The 22,903-nt window shown below is 37.1% G+C and overlaps 2 protein-coding genes across 2 annotated transcripts; both read right to left on the minus strand.

Moving 5' to 3' along the window:
- Nucleotides 1–1,476: 1,476 nt before the first annotated feature.
- On the minus strand, nt 1,477–5,414 carry LOC120330725 (caspase-2-like). Its single transcript, XM_039397629.2, has one exon. It carries the CDS (start codon nt 5,267–5,269, stop codon nt 4,010–4,012), a length of 1,260 nt encoding a protein of 419 aa, XP_039253563.2. The 5' UTR covers nt 5,270–5,414; the 3' UTR covers nt 1,477–4,009.
- On the minus strand, nt 5,373–8,672 carry LOC120330727 (glutathione S-transferase kappa 1-like). The gene has a single exon (XM_039397631.2). It carries the CDS (start codon nt 8,605–8,607, stop codon nt 7,939–7,941), a length of 669 nt encoding a protein of 222 aa, XP_039253565.2. The 5' UTR covers nt 8,608–8,672; the 3' UTR covers nt 5,373–7,938.
- Nucleotides 8,673–22,903: the final 14,231 nt, after the last annotated feature.

Genomic DNA, 22,903 nt, shown 5'->3' on the forward strand with positions numbered 1-22,903 from the left:
CTAACCCTCACCTGGTACACATACTACATTCCGGTGTCCGCCAACTTGGTTTACATACTATGGAAGTACCAAAAAAAATACGAGTTTCACTCATTTCCAAATTTTTTCAGTTTATTAAAACTTTTTACTATAAAAACTTTTTGGTCTTTTTGCACCTATATCCAAACAACGCCCATGGCTCCTAATCCTGCCATACCCTATATACGCCACTGACACCAATACTAAATAAGTAAAAAACATTGGTAATACTTTACGCAAATACAAAATTAAAATTTCCCTTCACCAAATTCCTCCCTCATTGGGAAATGTTGCATTGCATTGATATGTAAAAGCTGCTATTTTATATCGGGCATCTCAAAAATTGCATGTAGAGATCTGAAGACCAGAAAATACAACTTTTGTGGCAATGACAGTCCATAGCAAACCATGTTAGGTTATGTTACATTTTAATGATAATTCGATTGAAGAGGGGCTCTCGGCATTCCTACAATAAATTCTCACAGTACATATAGTAAATGACTTTTTAAATTTTTAGCTTTGAATAGTTTAATAAATGTAATTTACAGAAACTTAATAACTGATAACTCCTCAAATTTCAAAAATAAGAACTTTTTGTCATCTATGAAATGTTCATGTTTTTCATTCAAGAATCGCAAATATGGGCTATATCCTATATAGAACACAAAAAAGTAAAAACAAAGTGTTGAACTGTTTCACTGAAGTTCAAAAGATGGCCATATTAAATTGTTACATAGGCGGTAATTACCATTGTTTTAAGATAATCACATTTTGCTAATAGCTTGGCTCTAACAGCCAAACCAAAGAATAAGCCCATTTTAAAAAAATCTTTTGAAAAAAGAGTTTCAACACAGGCAGAGAGAGGGTTGTATAAGGTGGGTGTCCATGAAGTCTTGAAATGTTTTAAAATTGATATCAAATATTGTTTTGGCCCTCACATATAAATGAAGAAAAATTGCTTCAACAATTACTGATAAAAAACAACGAACCTGGTTAATTTAGATTGAGAACTGACTTCAAAACAAATTGAAACTGTAAAGGGACTCTATGGACAACCTGTATTACAAAAGTTGAGGACCACTGTCCTACGACATATAGAAACTTTAAAATTTACCTGCATTGCTGCATTTTCTTCCTTAGACCGGCGTATTATGGTGACCGTACATTTGAACCCACGTACATTTGAACCCATGTGTATATCCACGGGTTCAATCTATATGCGGGTGCTAAAACCCATGGGTTAGGGTTAGTATGAGTTCAACTATCCGAAAAACAAAAAAAATTCCATAGGTGCAATAGCATACAGGTGCAATTGTCATGGGTTCAAATGTGCGTGGGTTCAAATGTAATGGAACCGCGTATTATACCATTGATATATCCAATCATCCTATATGTGATCTTCGTTACCTCACATCAATAACTAAGTTTACATCCAAGTAGATAAATTTAAAGTAGAAATCTAAAGTATATATATAATAAATGCATAAAAGATTCATGAAAAATTATTTATAACAAACACTATAAATTAGGGTCTGGTGTAACATTATGCTTTGACTATAGACGTGTATTCAATTTCTCAAGTCAGGTGTTGAAATTTAAGACTTTAATGGTGGTGATTGGCGATCAAAATTTTTTATGGCAATTGGGAAAGGAATAGGAATTTCATATCTATACCTGAGGAGTGGGAAGCACACAACCCACAATATAAGGGTAGGATAGCATTTACATATTTATCCTAGGGGACAGAAAAGCAGATAAGAAAGCTTTGTCATATATTGTACCACAATCTCTCCTCCAGTTATCAGTCCGTGTGTGGTAAGGATATTGTTAACCAGTTATTTGTTTCAGATGTATGGCCATAGACAATAACGTTAGGAATAGAGATAGGTGTGTTTTCCAATAGCCATTTGTGGACCTCCTCCATAGAGGGCTATATTGAGCTGCCATAAAATAGCCTATTAAGTCAGAATAGGGATGAATATTGTCCCAATTACCATTTGGATGGCTTCCTCCGTATAGGACTATTAGGAGACTATGGATAACAGGTTAGGAATAAAGATGAATATGTGGCCCCAATTGTATTTTTAATGGGATTCATGGAGGATTATAACAGGCTACAATATAAAGCCAAATATAAGGATGAATACAAGGTCTTCAATCAAATGGCCTTCTTAAAAAGGGATATTGTATTGCCATACAGATGGCATGTTTCAAATGGGGACAAATATGTGATTATGATTATATATATATATTGAATTCGGATTGTATTTTGTTTGGGATAACCAATCATGGGCAAAAAAAGGTTACCATATCGAAAATTAGGTATACAAATGAACATATAGTCGCTATTTTATTTTCAATGACCTCATCTGTCGAGGGCTATTAGGCTTCTATATGGTCATATTTTGAAGAACACAATTATGGACTGTTACACCAGACCCTAAGTTATTATTGAAGATGTAAATACAACGATTATTAATTAAAGAAACTTCAAAAATTAAAATAAACACCATTAAATTTGCATGCTTTAAAATTTCAGTGATAAAAACCAATCATCCTAAATAATCATAAAATTGCTACATGGAGAAATCCTACAAAAACGATTCACATTGGATAACAGACTAAGAAACGCTAAATTATGCCTCCTTGACATATCATTTTTCTTTGCTAATTCAGGTTTTCAGATAGGCAGGGCCGTAGCTAGAAATTTTCAAAGGGGGGGGGGGTCGGGAATTTCTCTTTACCACGTTAAACTATAAAAAAATTGGGTCTGTGGGTTTTTATTAAGAGTCGTAGAGTCTAAGGGTCTATAAAGCATTTCAAGCTATGAATAATTGCAAAAATGATTTTTTTTACAATTCAAAAGGGGGGGGGGGGGCTACTCCCCTGTATACAGTATAAAAATATTCATTAGAAAGATAATTTGCTAACTAGTATGAACTATTCCTAATTGCAGAAACTTACTAAAACATTATTTGAACAAAATTAAAAATATACTATATACAAGTAAGCCAGCTTATATTATATAGCAGTGGTTCCCAACCATGAGGCCCATTGTCCCCCAAGGCACAGTTGGTAGGATTTTACTTTTCCCTTGACAAAACAACTCTTTGTTCTTCCTAGTTTGCTATCGCTTGATAAGGTCAGTTCACCAAGTGTTTTTTTGTTGTTAAGCATGAATTGTTTAAACATAATGGGATTTGGAATCTACCAATCATGATAACACTGTGATAAACAGGGTGGGCCACGAGTGCTTAAAGTCTCCAGATAGGGGGCCAGGGGCCTTAATAAAAGATAGGAATCCACTGTTATATATCATAAGCAAAAAACATATATCTAGGAACAGTTCAAATAATACAAACAATCAGTAACAGGATTTAAAGTCCTAATGACAGTTTCTCTTATGTATAAAACCCCACCTTTTTAGAAAAGCACGTCAATCTCATAACTCTATAACAGTGGTTCCCAAAGCTGTGGAACCTGGGGCCAAAATTAGAATCAGAAAGATATTCGCAGGCTGGGAGAGGGGAGCGCCCGCAAAAATGCACCAATATGTAATCCTAATACCGATATAAGAATTTTTACGAATATACACAAGCTTAAACTGTGATAATGACATAACAATTGATGGCATCTAGAATGCTAAATCTTAATATATAAAGTGTTGAATTATTTTAAGTTCGGCGGCCCAGAATAAATCGATACGCAGGCCGTAATTGACCAACTGGCCGCGGTTTGGGAACCACTGTTTTATAACAATACTAAAACTCTAAAACAAAAAAACAAGTATCACGATATAATAGATTTTGACAATAAGAACAATGTTGGAAAATTTCATTCAAAAATTTTAACTTTGGTATAAGCATAAATGATAATCAGACAAAAGAGCAAATTAAAAATAGGGTCGATTTAGATCTCATTATTCTATCCATACTTGTGAAAAAAAAATTTCATTTTGACGTTAAATTTTGTAAATGACCACTCAATATTTTTAGTTACGATGTCCAGGGTAGAGATAGAGCTTCTTTGTCAAAGTTGAATCGTTGTGCGACATGGCCTTCACGTCGAGATCGTCTGAGCTTGACTTCTTCTTGACAGCGTTATTGACTTTCGTCATAAGATCAACCATATGCTCTTCCTTGGCATGGCGCATGAACACATTTGCTATAGCATTGATGAACCAACTTCCGTTCTCCGTGTGACGATATGCCTGCTTCCCGTGTTGCGTTGCATACGATATCAGCATGTCTGATGTTGTTGGCAATTTTTTCTTAGTTGGATTCGCATCTGTAGCGAGTCTTCCTCTTAGTGGTGGGCTCTCTTTTCGAGGCTGTGGCACATTGCTTCTCACTGGTACTCCTTGATCTGGTTCATCGCCTCGACAGCACTGGAAGAAAAAAGCTTTTGGGATCTCCTGTAAATTCGGAGCATTTTCATTGTTAAACATTGCAATGATATCTGCAAATCGAATTTCTCTAGAATCGTTACCGAAAACAGCATCTTCCTTTCCATGGGACATTATAATGATAACACAATAATCCGGCTTGTCACAGAAATCAGAAAATTTTCGCAACTCCTCAATCATATCATTGGCATGCAAATCTTTTTGGACGTCCACAATACAGCCCAACTTTAGCCATAAATCCTCCATATTTTTCACATCGACATCAGAGCCGTGACGAGACCCATCACCATGGTGTATAAAGGAGTTATTCATTATCAAAACCCGGCCAAATCCTTCTCGACAAGCGTAATTTGACTCTCTTCTTTTATTCCGTTCCCAAAACTCCCTTGCACAGCATTTAACATCGATATAGTCAACCTTCGAACAATACTCTTCTACGGGAATATCGCTTATCCTGGTATTTCCTATTCCAGTGGCAATGTCTTGACCTGGGTCTTCATCATTGAAGCCCTCAGCGTCAGCGCATTCCTTTCCTGGAGATAGTGGCTTCTTCACATAGGCATTTGGATCAGGACACTCATCAGGAAAAAGAAAATAGTTTACTGTAGCATAAAGAAGACTAGGAGTTGCATTGTTACCCTTGCTTTGTTTCCAATGCTCCAACATTTTATGTTTTTGCTCCATTGAATTGTTACTGTTATCCGCTTTGATTTCATCAATAACATTGGAATCAATACGCAAGGCCCTCCTCGCGAAACGGGTCCAACTTCTGTGTGTTATCATTTTTCCCATGACATTATCATAGGCCTCTTCAAGGGTGATTCCCTCAGGCGGCTCCCAAGCCATTCTAGACAATTTGAAGAGCCCGAGATATGAAAAATGTCACAACAATAAAAAGAAACCACCTTTTCTAAAGAACCAATTTTTTTCATACAATATTAACTTAGAGCTGAAAATATATGAAAAAATGCATAAAACTCTTAATAAAACAGCATTGATCAACTGGGAAAGAATCCCATACACGGAAGAAAATTTTGTTGATTTGGCCAGGAGATGTGTGTGTGGTATTACTAATACCACTTACTCAGTACTATTGTGATTAGATATTCCTGTAGTATGTCAACCAGGTTAGAGTTAGGCCGTAATTTTATTCCTATTCTCCTTATTTTAATTCTATTACGAGTTCGGGGACTGTCTGTGTGAGCCAAGTGAATATACCCTGCCCATAGGTTTCAGTGCTTTTACACAACTTGAAGTAAAATAGGCAAACAACATTCGTTACCTCCATATTGGTACACATACTTCTGAAGCGCCCACATTTATGCATACATTATAAAGTATTCAAAATGTACAAAAGTCAGATTGCATATGGCATGTAACACCAGCTAAAGATCCTTGAAAAATTGAACAAAAAAAGGCAACAGACCTTTTATGCTAAGTGGGAGAGGAATAATGAGATTCAAATCAGGCAAAGGGACCTCGCTTTGAGCAAACTTGCAACTCCTTTATCAGTACTCTTTTCACTTTTAGTCTAGGGCTCAAAATCTCGATTTGAGCAATAATGAAACTCTACTAACAATACTCTTTCCACATTTAGTTGATGGCTAGGGACCTCACTTCAAGTATACTTTCATCTCTTCCATCAGTACTATTTTTCATTTTCATTTGATGGGGTGAATGTTGGGCAAAATTGCATCTTTTTTACAATACAATGTCATTAATTTTATGAATAACATGTTGTAAATCACAATTATTCAAAGCATTAATCAAATTTCTAAAATTTGTTTCTTCAGGTATCCGCCTTGTCCATAAGACTAGCATACCATGCGCTTGCATTATAAAATTATTTGAACTATGTTTACATATTTCAATTTCATTTGAAGATAACCCAAGTTCTAAACCAAGAATTTCCCAGTCATTCACAGAAAGAGATTTACAAATTTGCAGTAACTGTTTCTCTGATGGAAATTTAGATAAAAAATGGTCATCAAAATTCAGACTACTTTTGACGGAATTTGAGCGTGTAGATGTAATAGTATTTTCTGTTAATCCCTCATCATTCGCTGCTGTCAAAAGTCGTTTTTCAATCCAAGGATAATCTTCTTGTAAACAGTCACAAAATGAGAAAAATCCTACTTCACCCAAATTCTCTATACAATCAAGCAAATACGCCACTGCGTCTATGTGTATAGTTTTAGACTTTATTTCTTGATATTGCCTTTTTCCTAGTAATTCCTTTTGATACAAAGTTTCCAAAATAATTGCACAATCCTCTATTTCCTCGAGAATGTATTTTCGATTTCTTCGCAGTATTTCCTTCAGACTGCCCATTGTATCATTACCAACAATTGTATTTAATTAACTATTGCAGAACTGTACTTAACCTTATGTAGGAAAAATAAACTATATTCATATTTATCTAAGGGAGAGGAATGATGATAAGGTGGAAGAGGAATGCTGAATAGATATGGTGCACCACAAAACCGCAAATTACCAGTCCAGATTGAGTTTGGGAACACCAGATAAGCTATTAGTTTTTCGATCGATGTTTGGAGCATCATGAGCAGAGTGAAGCTACAGGGGTGGTGACTCCTCTACGGCCCGTGGCCATGTCCCATCTAATCGGGCCACGAGCCGTAGCTTGATGGGCCACCAAAAAAAATTCCATTATCCTACCGAAATTTTCTATTTTTACAAAATTGTTAATATTTGAACAAGAAAAAAATCGAAGATTAAACGATATTTTTGACCCCATGACTGATAAATATAGAAATAATTATATTTTATCTTATTACAATTATCTTGTAAATAAATGCAATTTTACCAAAATGTGAAATATTTGAATATTCCATAGCTTCGTTAGGGTTAGTGGTATGACATCCGGTACAATTCTTAAAACATTTGGCTGGAATCTTTCTGGCATTGCGGTGGCCACCTATCACGTCTTATATAACTAATGGGCCGCAACCCTCAACGTAGAGGAGTCACCACTTCCACTCGAGTGAAGGAACCTAATCCTCATTCCAACGGTGAAGCTTAGGCAGTTGGGATTGATTTTAAGTTCTGATGTTAAATACTTAGCTCAGAGTTTCCAAACTTTTTGAACACTCAGTGTATCCCACTTCCAGTAATATAAACCATGACGCATTGAAAAAAAAAATTGACTTACAGTGATAACATTGAATTACGCCGCCCGTTTTAACATATGCGAACCTTGTTTTAGATCACAAAAATAATGCAAATGCGAATAAAGTGAAAAGTAAATATAAAGTATAATAAAGTGAAAAACAATACAGTAATACAAATATGTACACATTATCTTTATACATGAAAATAATGCAAGTACCACAATTTAAATTGTGACAGGGGTTCTTTTATCAAATATGAACATGAGCTCTGTTTTTAGAAAACATAGAACTTTATTGAATTAGTACCATTTAGAATTTAAATTCAAACAATTTTGTAAGAAAACATGTCACAGAAACAAGACTTAAAACTAAAAAGCGAAGCTACACTCAGACACTGTTGACTGTTGGGGGAGGCCAGGATTCCCCCAAATAATGTGCTATCATAAACATCCTATCTGAACCAAAAAACATTTCCCTTCTCCCATTTTTATGAAGAAAAAAGGTTGGCATTCCAAATGCCCCATTATCTAGTGCTTCTCTAGTTGATTCCTTCAGCTTTAACTTAACTTTATCAGTAGTGATCATGTTTAACAGATCTTCACCTCTATTGGATGAAAATCCAGCATCTGTACAAGCTTGAAATAAATTTTGATCTTGTGTGATATCAGAATTTGTTACAAATACAGCTCTATAGACTTGCCTGGACACTCCTTCCAAATGGCTATTAAAATTCATTTCAACAGCTGTAAGTAGTCTCTGTGCTTTAAGAGATCCTTGTAATTGAAATTCCCCAAAGTTTTTCGGCAATTTAAATGGAACATTGTAATAGTTTGAAAAGCGCTTCAGTTCTGTAGACATATATTTTGATCGGGCTACTGATTTCGGCGGCGGTTGACTTCCTAGGGCTTTAAAAATGCCTCCCAAAAGTGCGGGCCTCAAACTCAATTCCATTTGCTTCCAATGACTTTTACTGCGACAAGTAACTTCAAATGAAAAATAACTATAGGGAGATAAAACATCGTAGAACAATTCCACCAAAACTTTACCGTTGGCCATCGATAATAATTCGAATGTACCGGTACCTTAGTTCACAGGTTTAGAAATTGCTGGCATATATGAGGACTTGCAGCATCAAGAATGCGGCATCAGTTCCCTGTTTGTAGGCGGTGGTCGGAGTCGGACAGTTCCAGACTCTAATAATTCGGATTCGATATTTCAACTTCCAATCAAAATACATCTTACACCAACCAAGCTAATTGAATTCGTTTATTAGTTATTACTCCGCAAGGTGCATAACAGAAAAACAAACGAAGGATAGGATTTGCATATTTATCCCAGGGAGTGAAAAGCCGATAAGACGACTGGATCATATGGAGAACCACATCCTCTCCACACAACTAATTGCCTTTGTATTTACTTCTTTACATTTATGCATTCCAAACCTGCTATTTATTATGACTACTTATATTGTTGTGTATATTTATGCGTGCCAAACCAGCTAGTAATAAATCTTACTTCTTTGCCTGAAGCTCTTATTAAAGCTTGCGTTGTTGTTATTAAGATTGAATCTGCAATGTTCTAAATATTGTTTTGATAATTTCCTTTTTTAATTGATGCTCAATCAGTATAGCTTAATTGCATTCAGTGGTTAAATACTATTCTATCAATTAATACGTATCTAAATTTTGTCTTATGAAAATTATTGGAATACTCATTTTTTCCTTTATCCTTATAGAAAATACATGTGACTGTTTCCAACTAAATTAATAAGTGACTATTCATTCCCAATGAATATGTATTTCATACCTGTGCTTACCTAATTCATGTGCTTGATAGTTTTTTTGAATTTATTACTTATGATATATTAGTTTAATTTAGTTATATTGGGCAACTCAAAAAGGAGTTGTTGTATTATGGTGTATTTAAAGCTCAATTGTAGGGGGATTATAAAATAGTCATCCAAGCTCCTAAATTTTCTTGGAGGAGATTATGACTTTATTTCCGCCTCACTTTTTCATATTTTAGTCTATGACTCTATGTTCTCAAATCTGTATATTTGTGATAATCGTTCAAGTGCCACAATTGTTCATATTGGAATTAATTTCTTATTTTTGTTTATACAACTCAAATCATCATTCATAACAGTCATTCTCATAATCACTGTTTTATAGTCACTTGGCTATGCAAACTATAGTCCAAATGTGGCATTGAGAGATGCCCATAAAATCTTATATTTCCACCTTATAGTACATGGGAATTGGTCAATAGGATTAAATGTAATGTCCTGATAGGGCCAAGTATTTCCTATTCATGGCTTGCCACTTCCTTATTTGTATTAGATGGAATATAAATGTTTTTATTAACACCCGAATCTATAAAATTTGGGCAAATATTACTCGAACTCCAAATAACTATTTGTCATTTAAGAACAGACAAAACCCTTGGTCGAGTTTCCTTTTTTTCCCCAAAGATACAAAATTTATAACCGCTTTATAATAATAAGCATTTTTACTGTGAACTTATTTCAATTGGTGCGAACATGGTGAGAGATGACTCTGATGGCCGCATGGTCGTATCGCTCCCTCCAGTCCATACCAAAGAAACGTTATTTCTATTGCTTTATTGCGGTGTGGCTCAACGGGCTAAGCGTTAGGAATACGCTCGCCACCGCACCTCTAATTATTCTGCGTGGGTTCGCAGGTTTGAATCCCATGCAGGGATGGTTATGTGCGAGAGGATTGCTGGACTCCTTGCCGTCGTTTGGTGGTTCACGTAACCGCTGGTCGGTTACGGCTTCCTCCACCACCAAGTCCATGCTTCCGAAAACAAACAATACAGTAACAAGAGAGCAATGCTCAAATATATGGACACGCAGAACAATTCCCCAAAAATCATATGCGGTGACCAACGACTAACATACCGGCGGTGACTTACCAGTACCTGTATCGGGGTACCGTGACGGTACAGGGACTGTCATAGATTAGGGTTGCCATACCATCCGGAAAATTCCGGACATGTCCGGAATTTAGGGTTAAATTTTGCGTCCGGAAAGAATTTAAAAAAATGCTCAAATGTCCGGAATTTTACTGCATCTGCAATCGTACTCTGAACACTGCTAATGCAGAACATTGTTTATTAATATCCTTCATTACTACATGAGGAAAATGCGTGCCCATTGAAAATAGATGCCAATTGAAACGTTTATTTTTCCTGATCTTGCGTTGTTTTGATTGTGACGCAACAATGTGAAATTCACGGCTTTGTAGGCAAACTGTGCAATCTCTAAAGACAGCGTACTGCGAGCATTAGAGAAAGTGATTATGGTTACTGGAACTAGGAGGAGTTTTTAAGAATTCATTAGATGGGCAGGCGACAAGGGAAATAATATCAACACGAAGATTTAATTTAGTTACATAAGGTCAATGAATTGTTGTTGCAACAAATTGTTAGTCAATATATCATAACTTTGTTCGGTGTCTGATTACAGGGGGTTCGCGTTGACAGAAAAAACTTGACAGGAAAAAGGTTGAGAACCCCTGACTTCGAACTTTCTTGAACCTATTGACCGTTGTGCTGAATATGAATTGGTTAGATATAGGTCACATGCTGCGAAAGTTACTAGAAATTCCATCTATAAAAGCAATCGATTTCGCACATATAATCAGAGATTTCCTTAAAATGTCATACAGGAGGAAGCCTAGTGAATTTTTGATACAGAATTTTTGACTGCTGACTGGCTGCGTTTATTGCCTGGATTATACTGAGTAGCTTTGCAAAGTATTGTTGATTGACTGGCTTAGCCTGGATTGACGGACTGATATCTTATTTGGTCGTTACTTGCCACAGTTATCTACCGTTTATTTCTGATTATTATTATCAAGAATAGGTCCACCGAAAAGATAAATCCGTTCAAATTGCAAATATTATACTTCCAAGTAGTCCTACATACTTTATAATTGGGCAGACTGCACCTCGCATGGGTCAAATATGCGTTATGACGCCATAAAAGCAAAAAAATGGTATTATGATATATGGTCTCATGAAAATATGTCCGGAATTTAACTCTTTCGAATATGGTAACCCTATCATAGATATTTTAGGTCCTGTGACAATTGAAACATCAGTTGAAATATCTCGTGATATGAGTCAATTATGTACCGTATTATCGGATCAGGTACTGAACCACAGTCAAACATTTCACATAAAAACGTTACTAAATAACATGCGTCAACTTAACACCAGCCGAATCGGGGTACAATTTTTGGTACAGTGACTGTCATAGCCGTTTAGGGCTGATGGACAATTCGACTACACGGACAACTCACCAGGCCTAGGGTGGTGTAGCCAGTCTGCGGACAATTTCATTCAAACCGCTATAAAACAAAAACCAATATATCTAACCCGTTAATTTTTTCACCGTGGGTGCATTGGCGGCATTTATTCTACACGCCAAACCTCGTACAGACAGCGTGAAAACATTGGGCTTCTAATTGCATTTCTGACCGTCATATATTTCAAGAACACGGTTATTTCGAACAAAACTCATTAAATTATAAACAAAGCACCACATCACAGCAATCAAACAGACGAAAACACGGTGGCCGCAAATTGGTTGACAAAGATATTATCGACGTATCGGAAATGCACACCCCCTATTCCCCCTCCTTCAAATGTAGAAACGCGAAACTTTCAAATATGGTTAAAAGAAACACAACTCTACCCACCTGCCAAGTTTCATCTTTTTATTTCTCATATTTGTATGGATTTTCAAGCTTTTGACAGCTACGAGTTAGTTCAGTGTCACCGCGCTGTGTTACGGTACCAGAACTTCTCTATCTTTAGAAGGTCCTGTCTTGTGACAGCGTGAATTGAAATTGCAAGATGGTCCGTTGGACACAAAATGGCGTCCGATAACCGTAGAACGTTTAGTGACGTCATAGCAAACAAAAACAAATCTTACAGAGCTAACAGAAATATTTGAAATAAATAAAAGTAATAGCCTTCTGGAGAAAAATTTCATCTTCAACCACTGAAAATTTCAAAGCAATTAGTCCAGTAATCAAAGAGAAAAGCGACTTTTTAAAAACGTGTCAAAGAACAAGAACAACAACAACATAATATTGAAACGATCGTTATGTCCACTACGTGTCCAAAAACTAATCCCATACCCGACTTGGAATGGTAACCGGACGAGAGGCCGTGGTTCGCCATATGGATAAGCCGTCTTATCGGCTTTCCTCTCCCCCGGGATAAATATGTAAATCCTATCCTATCCTATCATTGTATTTATGTTTTTTCTGGTTGGCAAATAATAAATCTCTCTCTTTCTCTCTCTCTCTCGTCCGGTTACCAGTCAATGTTGGGTATGAGATTATTTAGTCAGTTACTAATGGTGTTATAATTATGATGTTATAATATTAAAAGGCTATAAAGCAAGGGTCGGCAGCCTTTTGTCGCTCGTGGGCCAAAATTAAGGTTGCAAGTCATTGGCGGGCCGCACATATTTTTAGAAAGTCGAAAAACCGAACGGGTGGTACTTTTTATAATAAAAATCAAGCAGTGATACATTTCTCGAATAGAATATAGATCAATTTCCTCATTGCATCTCATAAAATTCCATTTGAATATTTTCAGCGCCAATGAACCCCCTTGCACTTAGTCTCAACTTTTCTGCGTTTTTTTTTCCATTTGCCTAATTATGATTAAATTATATGCTCATTAAACGAGTAATTGTGAAATATATAATTGTTAGGTTATAATATAATTTAGTCTGAAGTCTATATATTCGTCAAAACGGATGTTTCGTTACTATAATTTAGTGAAGCGACGCGGGCCGGATCCAGCCCGCGGGCCGTAGGTTGCCGACCCCTGGCCTGCATCTTATTATTCAAAATTTTTAGTTTTTATCACCAATTTTATGATTTTATTACTTGGGTGAACTGCAAATGCAATGCAAAAATTTTCTGCCTACTAGAAGAAATTATGATGTGTACTGTATTTTGTTAGAATCATAAACTGTATTTCAATTTTCAAGTTATATGCAATCAAACTCCTTATACATGAAGCTAATTATATTGAGTTGGAGTGTAATCACAAATGTGTTGCTCGGCTTAGCGGTCTGCCGCGACTCGCAAATATGTGCGAGGAGATTGCTGGACTCTTTTTCGTAGGGTGGGTCATGTAACCACTGGTCGGTTACAGCTTTTTCTATCATCAAGTTCATGCATCCGGGAATAATAAATGGCAACCAATCCAGTACCAAACATGGACTGGTAACTGCATGAGAAGTTATGCTTCGGTATGGGATTAGGTCAGCTTATCGGCTTAAATATATAAATCCTATCCTGAGGGCAAGGGGTCATAATCAGCGCTGGATTAACCATTAAGCAATATAAGCATGTGCTTAAGGGAACCAAGCAACGCGGGCACCACAGAGATTTTTATAGCAAAATTTTTGATAGTGCATCAGTGCATTTTTTATTCAACTATTGAACCAAGTGATTTTTGGTTGAAGATTGTTGGTGGCTCTAATACTAGGCTATTTTTTTCAATAAATTTTCTGAGAACTCATGATTGTCCAAAACGAATCGAATATTCGAATATCAAGGTATTCGAATACCTTTCCAGCTGATTTTCGAATAATTCCGAATGGTAGCCACTTTTCGCCGTAAACACGGTGTTTCGTTTTACCGGAATCTCCAAACGACTTTTTAGGCTTTCTCACGTATTGTAATGACGATGAAATAGAATCGGCACTCTGATTGTTTATATTCTGTGCGACCGTGTGTCGCATAGTGTTGCGACACATTTGCACATTTGCGTGAGAGGACATTTACACATTACGCTTTTAATTTACACATCCATTTCCATTACGTCGAAAATTGACAATTATTTATAGCCGTAATTGTTACGATATCCAATGAATAGTTGCAAGTCGAAAAAAGTAGTCGATTTATTAGGAAAAATACTTTTACTCGCTTTCTGGCAAATAATTTTGATAGCGATAGTTAAAAGTATCGATCTTTTACCGGGATGATTTTTTTTTGCCAATAATCCAATCCATGACCGATACCAGCATTTAAAATATTATGCCGTATTAATTTAATTCTGTTCAACGTAACTCATGGTTGTATCGACAATCTGTAGACATAAAATGTGTGGTAAACTGCCCAAACATAATTAATTTCGGATTCGTATTTACAAAATAATAAAACTATTATATATACCTCTAAAATACAACGGCGATCTGTGGACTTGAAATGTGTGGTAAACTGCCCGATATTATTAATTTTTGATTCGTATTTACTAAATAATAAAAGTAATAATACTCCAACACATTACGAGAATGTGTGGACATAAAATGTGTGGTAAACTGCCCGATTTACCAATATTTGAGTTATGTTAACAGAATTAAATTAACACGGTAAGACATTTTAAATAGTGCTATCGGTCATGAATTCGAATATTTTGCGCAGCACAAAATCATCCTAGTAAAAAGTCCATACTTTTAAATACAAACCAATGGCAACCATAATCCAAATTACTTACCCAAAAAGCGGGATAAAGTATAAATTAAATTCCCGACTTTTTTCACATTTTTTCCGTGAGTCCAAAATTAAGAATCAAAAATTAATTTTATTCGGGCGCACTATCACGGCAATCTGTGGACATAAATAGTGTGGCAAACTCGCGATTAATATTAATTTTTGATTCATATTTTCGTATTTACAAAATACAACGGCGATCTGTAGACTTAGAATGTGTGATAAACTACCCGATTATAATTAGTTTTTGATTCCTATTTTCGTATTTATAAAATAATAAAAGTATTATTACTTGAACATACAACGGCGATTTGCGGACTTAAAATGTGTGGTAAAATTCCTGAATATAATCAATTTTTGATTCGTATTTTTGTACTCACGAAAAAATTGTCGAAGTCGGAAATATACCTCATACTTTATCTCGCTTTTTGGCAAATAATTTGGATAATGGTTGGTATTTTAAAAGTATGGGCGTTTTACCAGAATGATTGTGTTGCGCAAATATTGAAATTCATGACCAATGCCACCATTCAAAATGCCATAATGCCACACATGGTATATAAAGGATATATCACAATAATCTGCAGACATGAAATGCCTGGTAAGATAGCCAGGTTGTAGAAAGCAGTTATTCCATTGTTTATTGTATGGAAATTCCTTCATACTCTTAGATAAGCTTCTTTTACTTGATTTTATTTTCTAAGTATTCGAAATTTCATAAAAGATAATATAATAATTTCGAATGTATTCGAAATAGTGAACTATACGGTATTGGCCATCCTTGGATCCATTGAATTCGTTTTCAATCCGAAGTTTCATGTGACGAAATCAACAAAATTAGAAATGACGCACGATGTGGCAGTTTCGCGATCTGGTGGTCGGCAAAGTCTGGAGATTTGGGATATGGAAGACTACTGGGCACCGGTAACATTTTAAGCTACAGTTGTGCATGAATAATTTTGTATTTCGATTCACGTTGAGACTGCACACATGAATCTTTATCGTCACACTCTACCAGGATATATCAAAACCATATCCGGTTACATCAGTTGATAAAAATCTAGGCAGCTTGGACGATTTCTGTACTATAGTATAAACATATAAAATATTCTAGTTCGATACCGGTACTGTATACAGTGCCGAGCACGTCAAAGGTCTAATAGTGAATTGACCTATTTACCGATAACTGCAGTAAAATTTACGTATTCTTTCGCATTTAAATATGATTAAAAATTTTGTTTCGTCTCCTTTATCATGTAGTATGCCATTGCTCATTTGTACAAAATTGTAAGAAACCTTGAAATGTTCGTAATTTTTTTTTTACTGATGGTTGTGATTTGTGAATAACTTTTTACAGTAGTTTATTGCAAGTTTGGCCATCTTTCTTTTTTTGTTAGATTTTTAACCTACTTTCGACCAAAATAAGATGAGACGGCTTATCCACATGACGAACAACGGCCTCGCGTTCGGTTACCAGTCTGGTATGGGATTAGTTAGTTATTTGTTTTCGGAGGCATGGACTTGATGGTAGAGGTAGTCGTAACCGACCAGCGGTTGCGTGAACCACCCTACGGCGGCGAGGAGTCCAGTAATCCTCTCGCACATAACCATCATCGCATGGGATTCGAACCTGCTAACCCACGCAGACTAATCAGAGGTGCGGTCGCGAGCGCTCAGCAAGATAATCGGCTCCCTAGTCATTAAAATTAGTCATAAAATTAATGCGCGGCGGTGTGGCTCATCGTGCTAAGCGTTAGGAATACGCTCGCCACCGCATCTCGATCACCGAATCCCATGCGGGGTAGTTATGTGCGAGAGGATTGCTGGACTCCTCGCCGTCGTAGGGTGGTTCGCGTAACCGCTGGTCGGTTACGGCTTCCTCTACCATCAAGTCCATGCTTCCGAAAAACAAATAACTAAAACTAATCCCATACCCGACATGGACTGGTAACCGGACGAGAGGCCGTGGTCCGCCATATGGGTAAGCCGTCTTATCGGCTTTCCTCTCCCCGGGATAAATATGTAAATCCTATCCTATAAGAATATTCTGTTCTTTCCCTATCTTTTCTCTCCCCCGTGATAAGTAGGGGAATTACAAGAAAACTATGCTCAAATGCACGTGAACGATTGTTATGTCCACTAACGTGTCCAATAAATACTATAATCGCACACAGCAAGCGATTCATGCCATTAGGATCAGGATTTACATATTTATCCCGGGAGAGAGGAAAGCCGATAAGACGGCTTATCCATATGGCGAACCACGGCCTCTCGTCCGGTTACCATTCCAAGTCGGGTATGGGATTAGTTATATTGTTTGTTTTCCGAAGCATGGACTTGGTGGTAGAGGAAGCCGTAACCGACCAGCGGTTACGTGAACCACCTAACGACGACGAAGAGTCCAGCAATCCTCCCACGCCGGCGAGGAGTCCAGCAATCCTCTCGCACATAACCATCCCTGAGTGGGATTCGAACCTGCGAACCCATGTAGAGTAATTAGAGGTGCGGTGGCGAGCGTATTCCTTTTTTTTTTACACGGATCAGAGTTTTTCCAGGCTCGGATCAGTGTCTTAAAGACACGTCATATCCGAGTCATATCGGTATTACGCTTCGTAAGCATGCCACTGCGTGAGCAGCGGTCATACACATAAGGCGGCTTCCGTATCCGCTATGTATTGCAAGACAAAGACTTCGGCCCCGAGTACATGCTATGTGCCAAATAGCAGAACGTCTGCCCAGGGCTTCCGTCAATGCCATGCTTAGCACAGCTCAACTTCCGCCACCCCCGGCTTCCGTACATACTGTGAGGCGTGTAACACGTACACAGCATGACATCCACCGAGAAGTTCCCGATTCATCATTTCCGCAGAAAGTTATGGATGGTATCATCTGAATTAATCTCCCATTTATGGGAGGTGGAGGTATGGCGTCATTTATAAAATAGTCAAAGTTGATTCATCAATTTGTAACATATCCATTTAGAATATGTTTCCAGTTTTTTCTGATACCAAATATTTCCAGGTTTTCGAATTTAGTCTCGAGTAGGGTGAGAAATTCTGTCAATTTTTTTTAGGGTTTGATCTAGAATATTTTTATCAGTATACCTGTTCGAATACCTGTCTTCTCTGTCCAGTCGGATTTTTCTTTTTATTATATTAATCTTCATGATAGTGAAACCTTTAATGACCAGAAGTTTTTGTGGGCCGTCGTAGCTATTGTCCATGATTTCCTGTCTTGATATTGTAATATTTGTGTTACATAATCCGTTGATTGCTTCCGTGGTTTCTGCGATGTATATTGCTGTTTGGCGGCAGTGGAGGAAAAGATGCTTGGAACTATCTAGTGGCAGTTTGCAGAATTTACAATTCACGATCTTAAGTTCGCCAGATGGTTTGAATCGAATGCCCATTCCTCTCATCTTATCTCCGAATATGTATCCTTCCTATCCTTCGGTAGGATACTATTCTTTCGCTGTTGGTGAAGCTGGATCGGAAAAATCTTTCGCGGAGATGGACTTTATTGGACACGTAGTGGACATAACGATCGTTTCAATATTATGTTGTTGTTGTTCTTGTTCTTGTTGTTGTTCTTGTTCTTGTTCTTTGACACGTTTTTAAAAAGTCGCTTTTCTCTTCGAATACTGGACCAATTGCTTTGAAATTTTCAGTGGTTAAAGATTAATTTTTTCGCTAGAAGGCTATTACTTTTGTTTATTCTTAAATTTTATATGAATCCTATGAGATATGATATTTCATACAAAATTTCGCGGTATTTATTTTTACTCATGGGAACACTGTTTTACACTTATTTCAAGCGGTTTCGCGATCGATTGTCTTGCTCAGTACTACAGCTTCTGTAGGTCGGTACTGGTAAGTTGCCATACAGGTACCGTAACGCAGTGAAATTGACTTATTCCTTCCGCGGTATTACTAATGCTGCAATGCAAGTTTTATAGCCTATCGTATGCGGAACGGAATATCAGACCTACAGGTTCGGTACCGGTACTGGTAGCTCAGTACGTAAGTACGATACTGGTACTGGTGCCGGTACCGGTGTCTTACCACAATGAAATTACCGTAACTTATTCTTTCACGGTCCTACCAGTGCAGTAATGCAAGCGTTGTAGCACTTGTAGCCTACTATATTTGTTTATTTTGATGAGAGTCTACTGGAAACAACATAAAATTTGAAAGGGAAGAATTGTTCTGTGATCAATTATCTGTCCTAAAGTGTAAACAACATAAAATTTGCAAGGGAACAACTGTTCTGTGATCAATTACCGTATATGGCCTACAGTGTACAGGTAAGATGCTGGCTGACTGCTAACCGGTACTGGTAGCTCAGTACGTAAGGACGATACTGGTACTGGTGCCGGTACCGGTGTCTTACCACAATGAAATTACCGTAACTTATTCTTTCACGGTCCTACCAGTGCAGTAATGCAAGCGTTGTAGCACTTGTAGCCTACTATATTTGTTTATTTTGATGAGAGTCTACTGGAAACAACATAAAATTTGAAAGGGAAGAATTGTTCTGTGATCAATTATCTGTCCTAAAGTGTAAACAACATAAAATTTGCAAGGGAACAACTGTTCTGTGATCAATTACCGTATATGGCCTACAGTGTACAGGTGAGATGCTGCCTGACTGCTAACTCAGTACCGCTTGATACGTTTTCAAAAAGTCACTTTTCTCTTCGAATACTGGACCAATTGCTTTGAAATTTTTAGTGGTTAAAGATAAAAATTTTCTCCAGAAGGCAATTACTTTTTTTTTCGCTATGACGTCATCAAAATTATGTGACTCTGCGTGTCCATATATTTGAGCATAGCTCTCTTGTGTTGTTGTTGTTGTTCTTTGACACGTTTTTAAAAAGTCGCTTTTCTCTTCGAATACTGGACCAATTGCTTTGAAATTTTCAGTGGTTAAAGATTAATTTTTTTGCTAAAAGGCTATTACTTTTATTTATTTTAAAATTTTGCGTGAATTCTATGAAATTTGATATTTCGTCTAAAATTTTGCTGTATTATTTTTTATCCATGGGAACACGGATTTTAGTCAGTGTCATGACTGGCTGTACGTTTTGATTCTGCAAAATTCTTGCTACTAGAAATTCAGAACTTTTTTGAGGGTACCGGTAAGGACTGATTCGCTCTGGTCTAACGTGTCCATATATTTGTGCGTAGCTCTCTTGTTCCAATTTGGATCGTTTTGCTGTTCGATGTGGTTTATCTTTAATTTGTGGTATAGGTCCCTGTGGCGCGCGGTCTCCCACTCGTCTCGAGAAAGGCCAACTTCCTTGAAGATGTCCAAGATATTGGTCCAATGTTTTGGGGTGATTAAGCTATGGGGCCTAGAATTACTATAGAGGTTTTTGTTGATAACTTTAATTTTGGATCCTAATGAAAATAAAGCCTCCATTTGCCAGAATTGATTTTTGGTGCAGTCATGTACCATTTGTTTCATTTTTTCCACTTTGCAAGCTTTGATTTTTGCGGTTAGGTCAATCATGTTGATCCCCCCTTTATTCCACGCTTTTTGTAAAGTTGATCTCCGTATGGCTTCAATTCGTTCCGGGTACCATAGGAATTTATAGCAAGCGCTCTGAATCCTTTTGACGGTTTTCTGTGGGACGTCCTTTACTCGGGCATGGAATATAATTACAGATATTAATATTGAATTAATAATAATCTGTTTAGCATACCAGGTTAATTTACGTGGCTTGATATAATTTAGAGTTCGAATTAATTTGTTAGCAATATCATTCCACATTTTTTCTAGCCCTATTTCTCCGAATTGTATGCCAAGGATTGTGGTGTGTTTCTTTATGTATGTCCGATATGGGGAGTTGAAAATTAATTGGTGCGAGGTTTTTGTAAGGCACAGTATTTCTGTCTTCTCGATGTTTGTTTTTTGGCCAGTTGCTATTTTGAAATGGTTTAATTCTTTGAATATTTCGCTAACTGATTCATAGTCGCGAACTGCAAAGGTTACATCGTCGGCGTATTGGTCCAACTCATGTTCGAAATTTCCTAATTTTATCCCATGTATATCTCTATTGATCAATATAGATCTGGCGAAGGGCTCAGTATTTAAAGCGTACAAAAGCATGCTCATCGGGCATCCTTGCTTAATTCCCCTTCGAATTGTTATTTCATTCGATAGCTTCCCGTTCACATCCACTTTGCTGCTGATTCCTGTATACATATTTTTTAATAAATTAAAAGCCCTATTTCCAATTCCAATTTGTTGCAAAATTTTAAACAGAAAACCATGGTTGACCCTGTTGAAAGCTTTTAGGTTATCGATTAAAATTATCGTCCCGGGGATATTTTTCATTTTACAGTGTCTTATGATTGCGTCCGTATTGTAGTGCACGTCTTCGATGCTCCTTAGGGGGAGTGAACATTTTTGAGTTTTGCCTATGATCTTATCCAGAATTGGCTCAAGGCGCTTAACCAAGATTCTCGAAATAATTTTATGGTCTGTATTTAAGGTGGTTATTGGTCTCCAATTTTTGAGTAATTTTTCGTCGCCTTTCTTGTATATAAGTCTAACTTTCGCAGTTTTAGCAGAGTTTGGTAGATGGCCGAAATAGAAAATATTGTTAATCAATTGAATAAAATGAGTTTTAATTAAATTCCAAAACGTGATATAAAACTTTTTACCAAGGCCATCGAGCCCTGGCGATTTATTGCTTGGCATGTACTTGATGGCATTATATACCTCTTCTTCCGTAATAGGCCTTTCCAAAGTGGTGTTTTCGTCCTCTGCTATTGTTGTCTGGCTCATTAGCGATATATAGTAGTTTTGGCTTGATTGTTGCGTCTCGCTCGCCTTCCCCCATAGGTCCGTGCAGAAGTTCTCCACAGTTGTTACAATTTCTTCTTGACCAGATACCACCAATTGATTGTCGGTCATTAGTTGGTCAATTGTCGTCTTTTTTGCTCTTTTCCTAATTCTCTCGTAGAAGGTCGATGTTGGCTTTTCGCCTTCTTCTAGATCTTTCATCTTCGCCATCATTAGGTCTCGCGCATTTTCTTGTTCTTGAAAGGTCTTGAGTCGCGATTTTAAGTTTTCTCGTTTTCATGGCGTTTTCTCGTTTCCCTTCGTCAATAAGTTTGAGGAGAGCTTTTCGGACGAGCGCGATATCGTTTCTTTTGTGTCGGGCCAAATTCTTTGAATATGCTATTGATTGTTTTTTTATTCTAAGTTTCACATTATCCCACCATTCTTGTAGGGTGTCGAAATTATCTAGGTCAAAGGTCGCGGCTTGGTATGTTTTTTTTATAATGTTTTTAAACGTCTGATCATGGTATAGCGTAGTATTATTTCTCCATGATTCACTCCCCCATCTAAGTTTTCTCGTCTGTTCGAGCGTTATTGTCGGACATAGAAGATGGTCCGATACGGTGTTGGGTAGGTGGGTTATTGCGGAGATGGCGCTGTCCAAGTTTGTTGAATTATAAATCCGATCTATTCTCCGACCATTCTCATGGAAATAGAAAGTAAAAATTCGCTTCTTTGGGTATCTATTTCTATAAGTATCCCTGAGGTTGTTGCATTGGATAAAGTTTTTGAATAGCTTTTCGGGCGGCCGCATCTTAAAGTTTTTTGTGTTCGTGACGTCATCAGATCCGAGCACCATATTGAAATCGCCAACAACGATCAGTTGGTTGAGATCGCAACAGTGTTCCAACACCCCGATTAATTGTTTGAAAAATTCAGTTTTTTGCGATCCGCTTTGTGCGGGCGCATATACATACATTCATGACTCTGACAATTCGATTATCTACCGATATTTCAAC

This window comes from Styela clava, chromosome 6, assembly GCF_964204865.1.
Source record: "Styela clava chromosome 6, kaStyClav1.hap1.2, whole genome shotgun sequence".
NCBI classification, from domain to species: Eukaryota; Metazoa; Chordata; class Ascidiacea; order Stolidobranchia; family Styelidae; genus Styela; species Styela clava.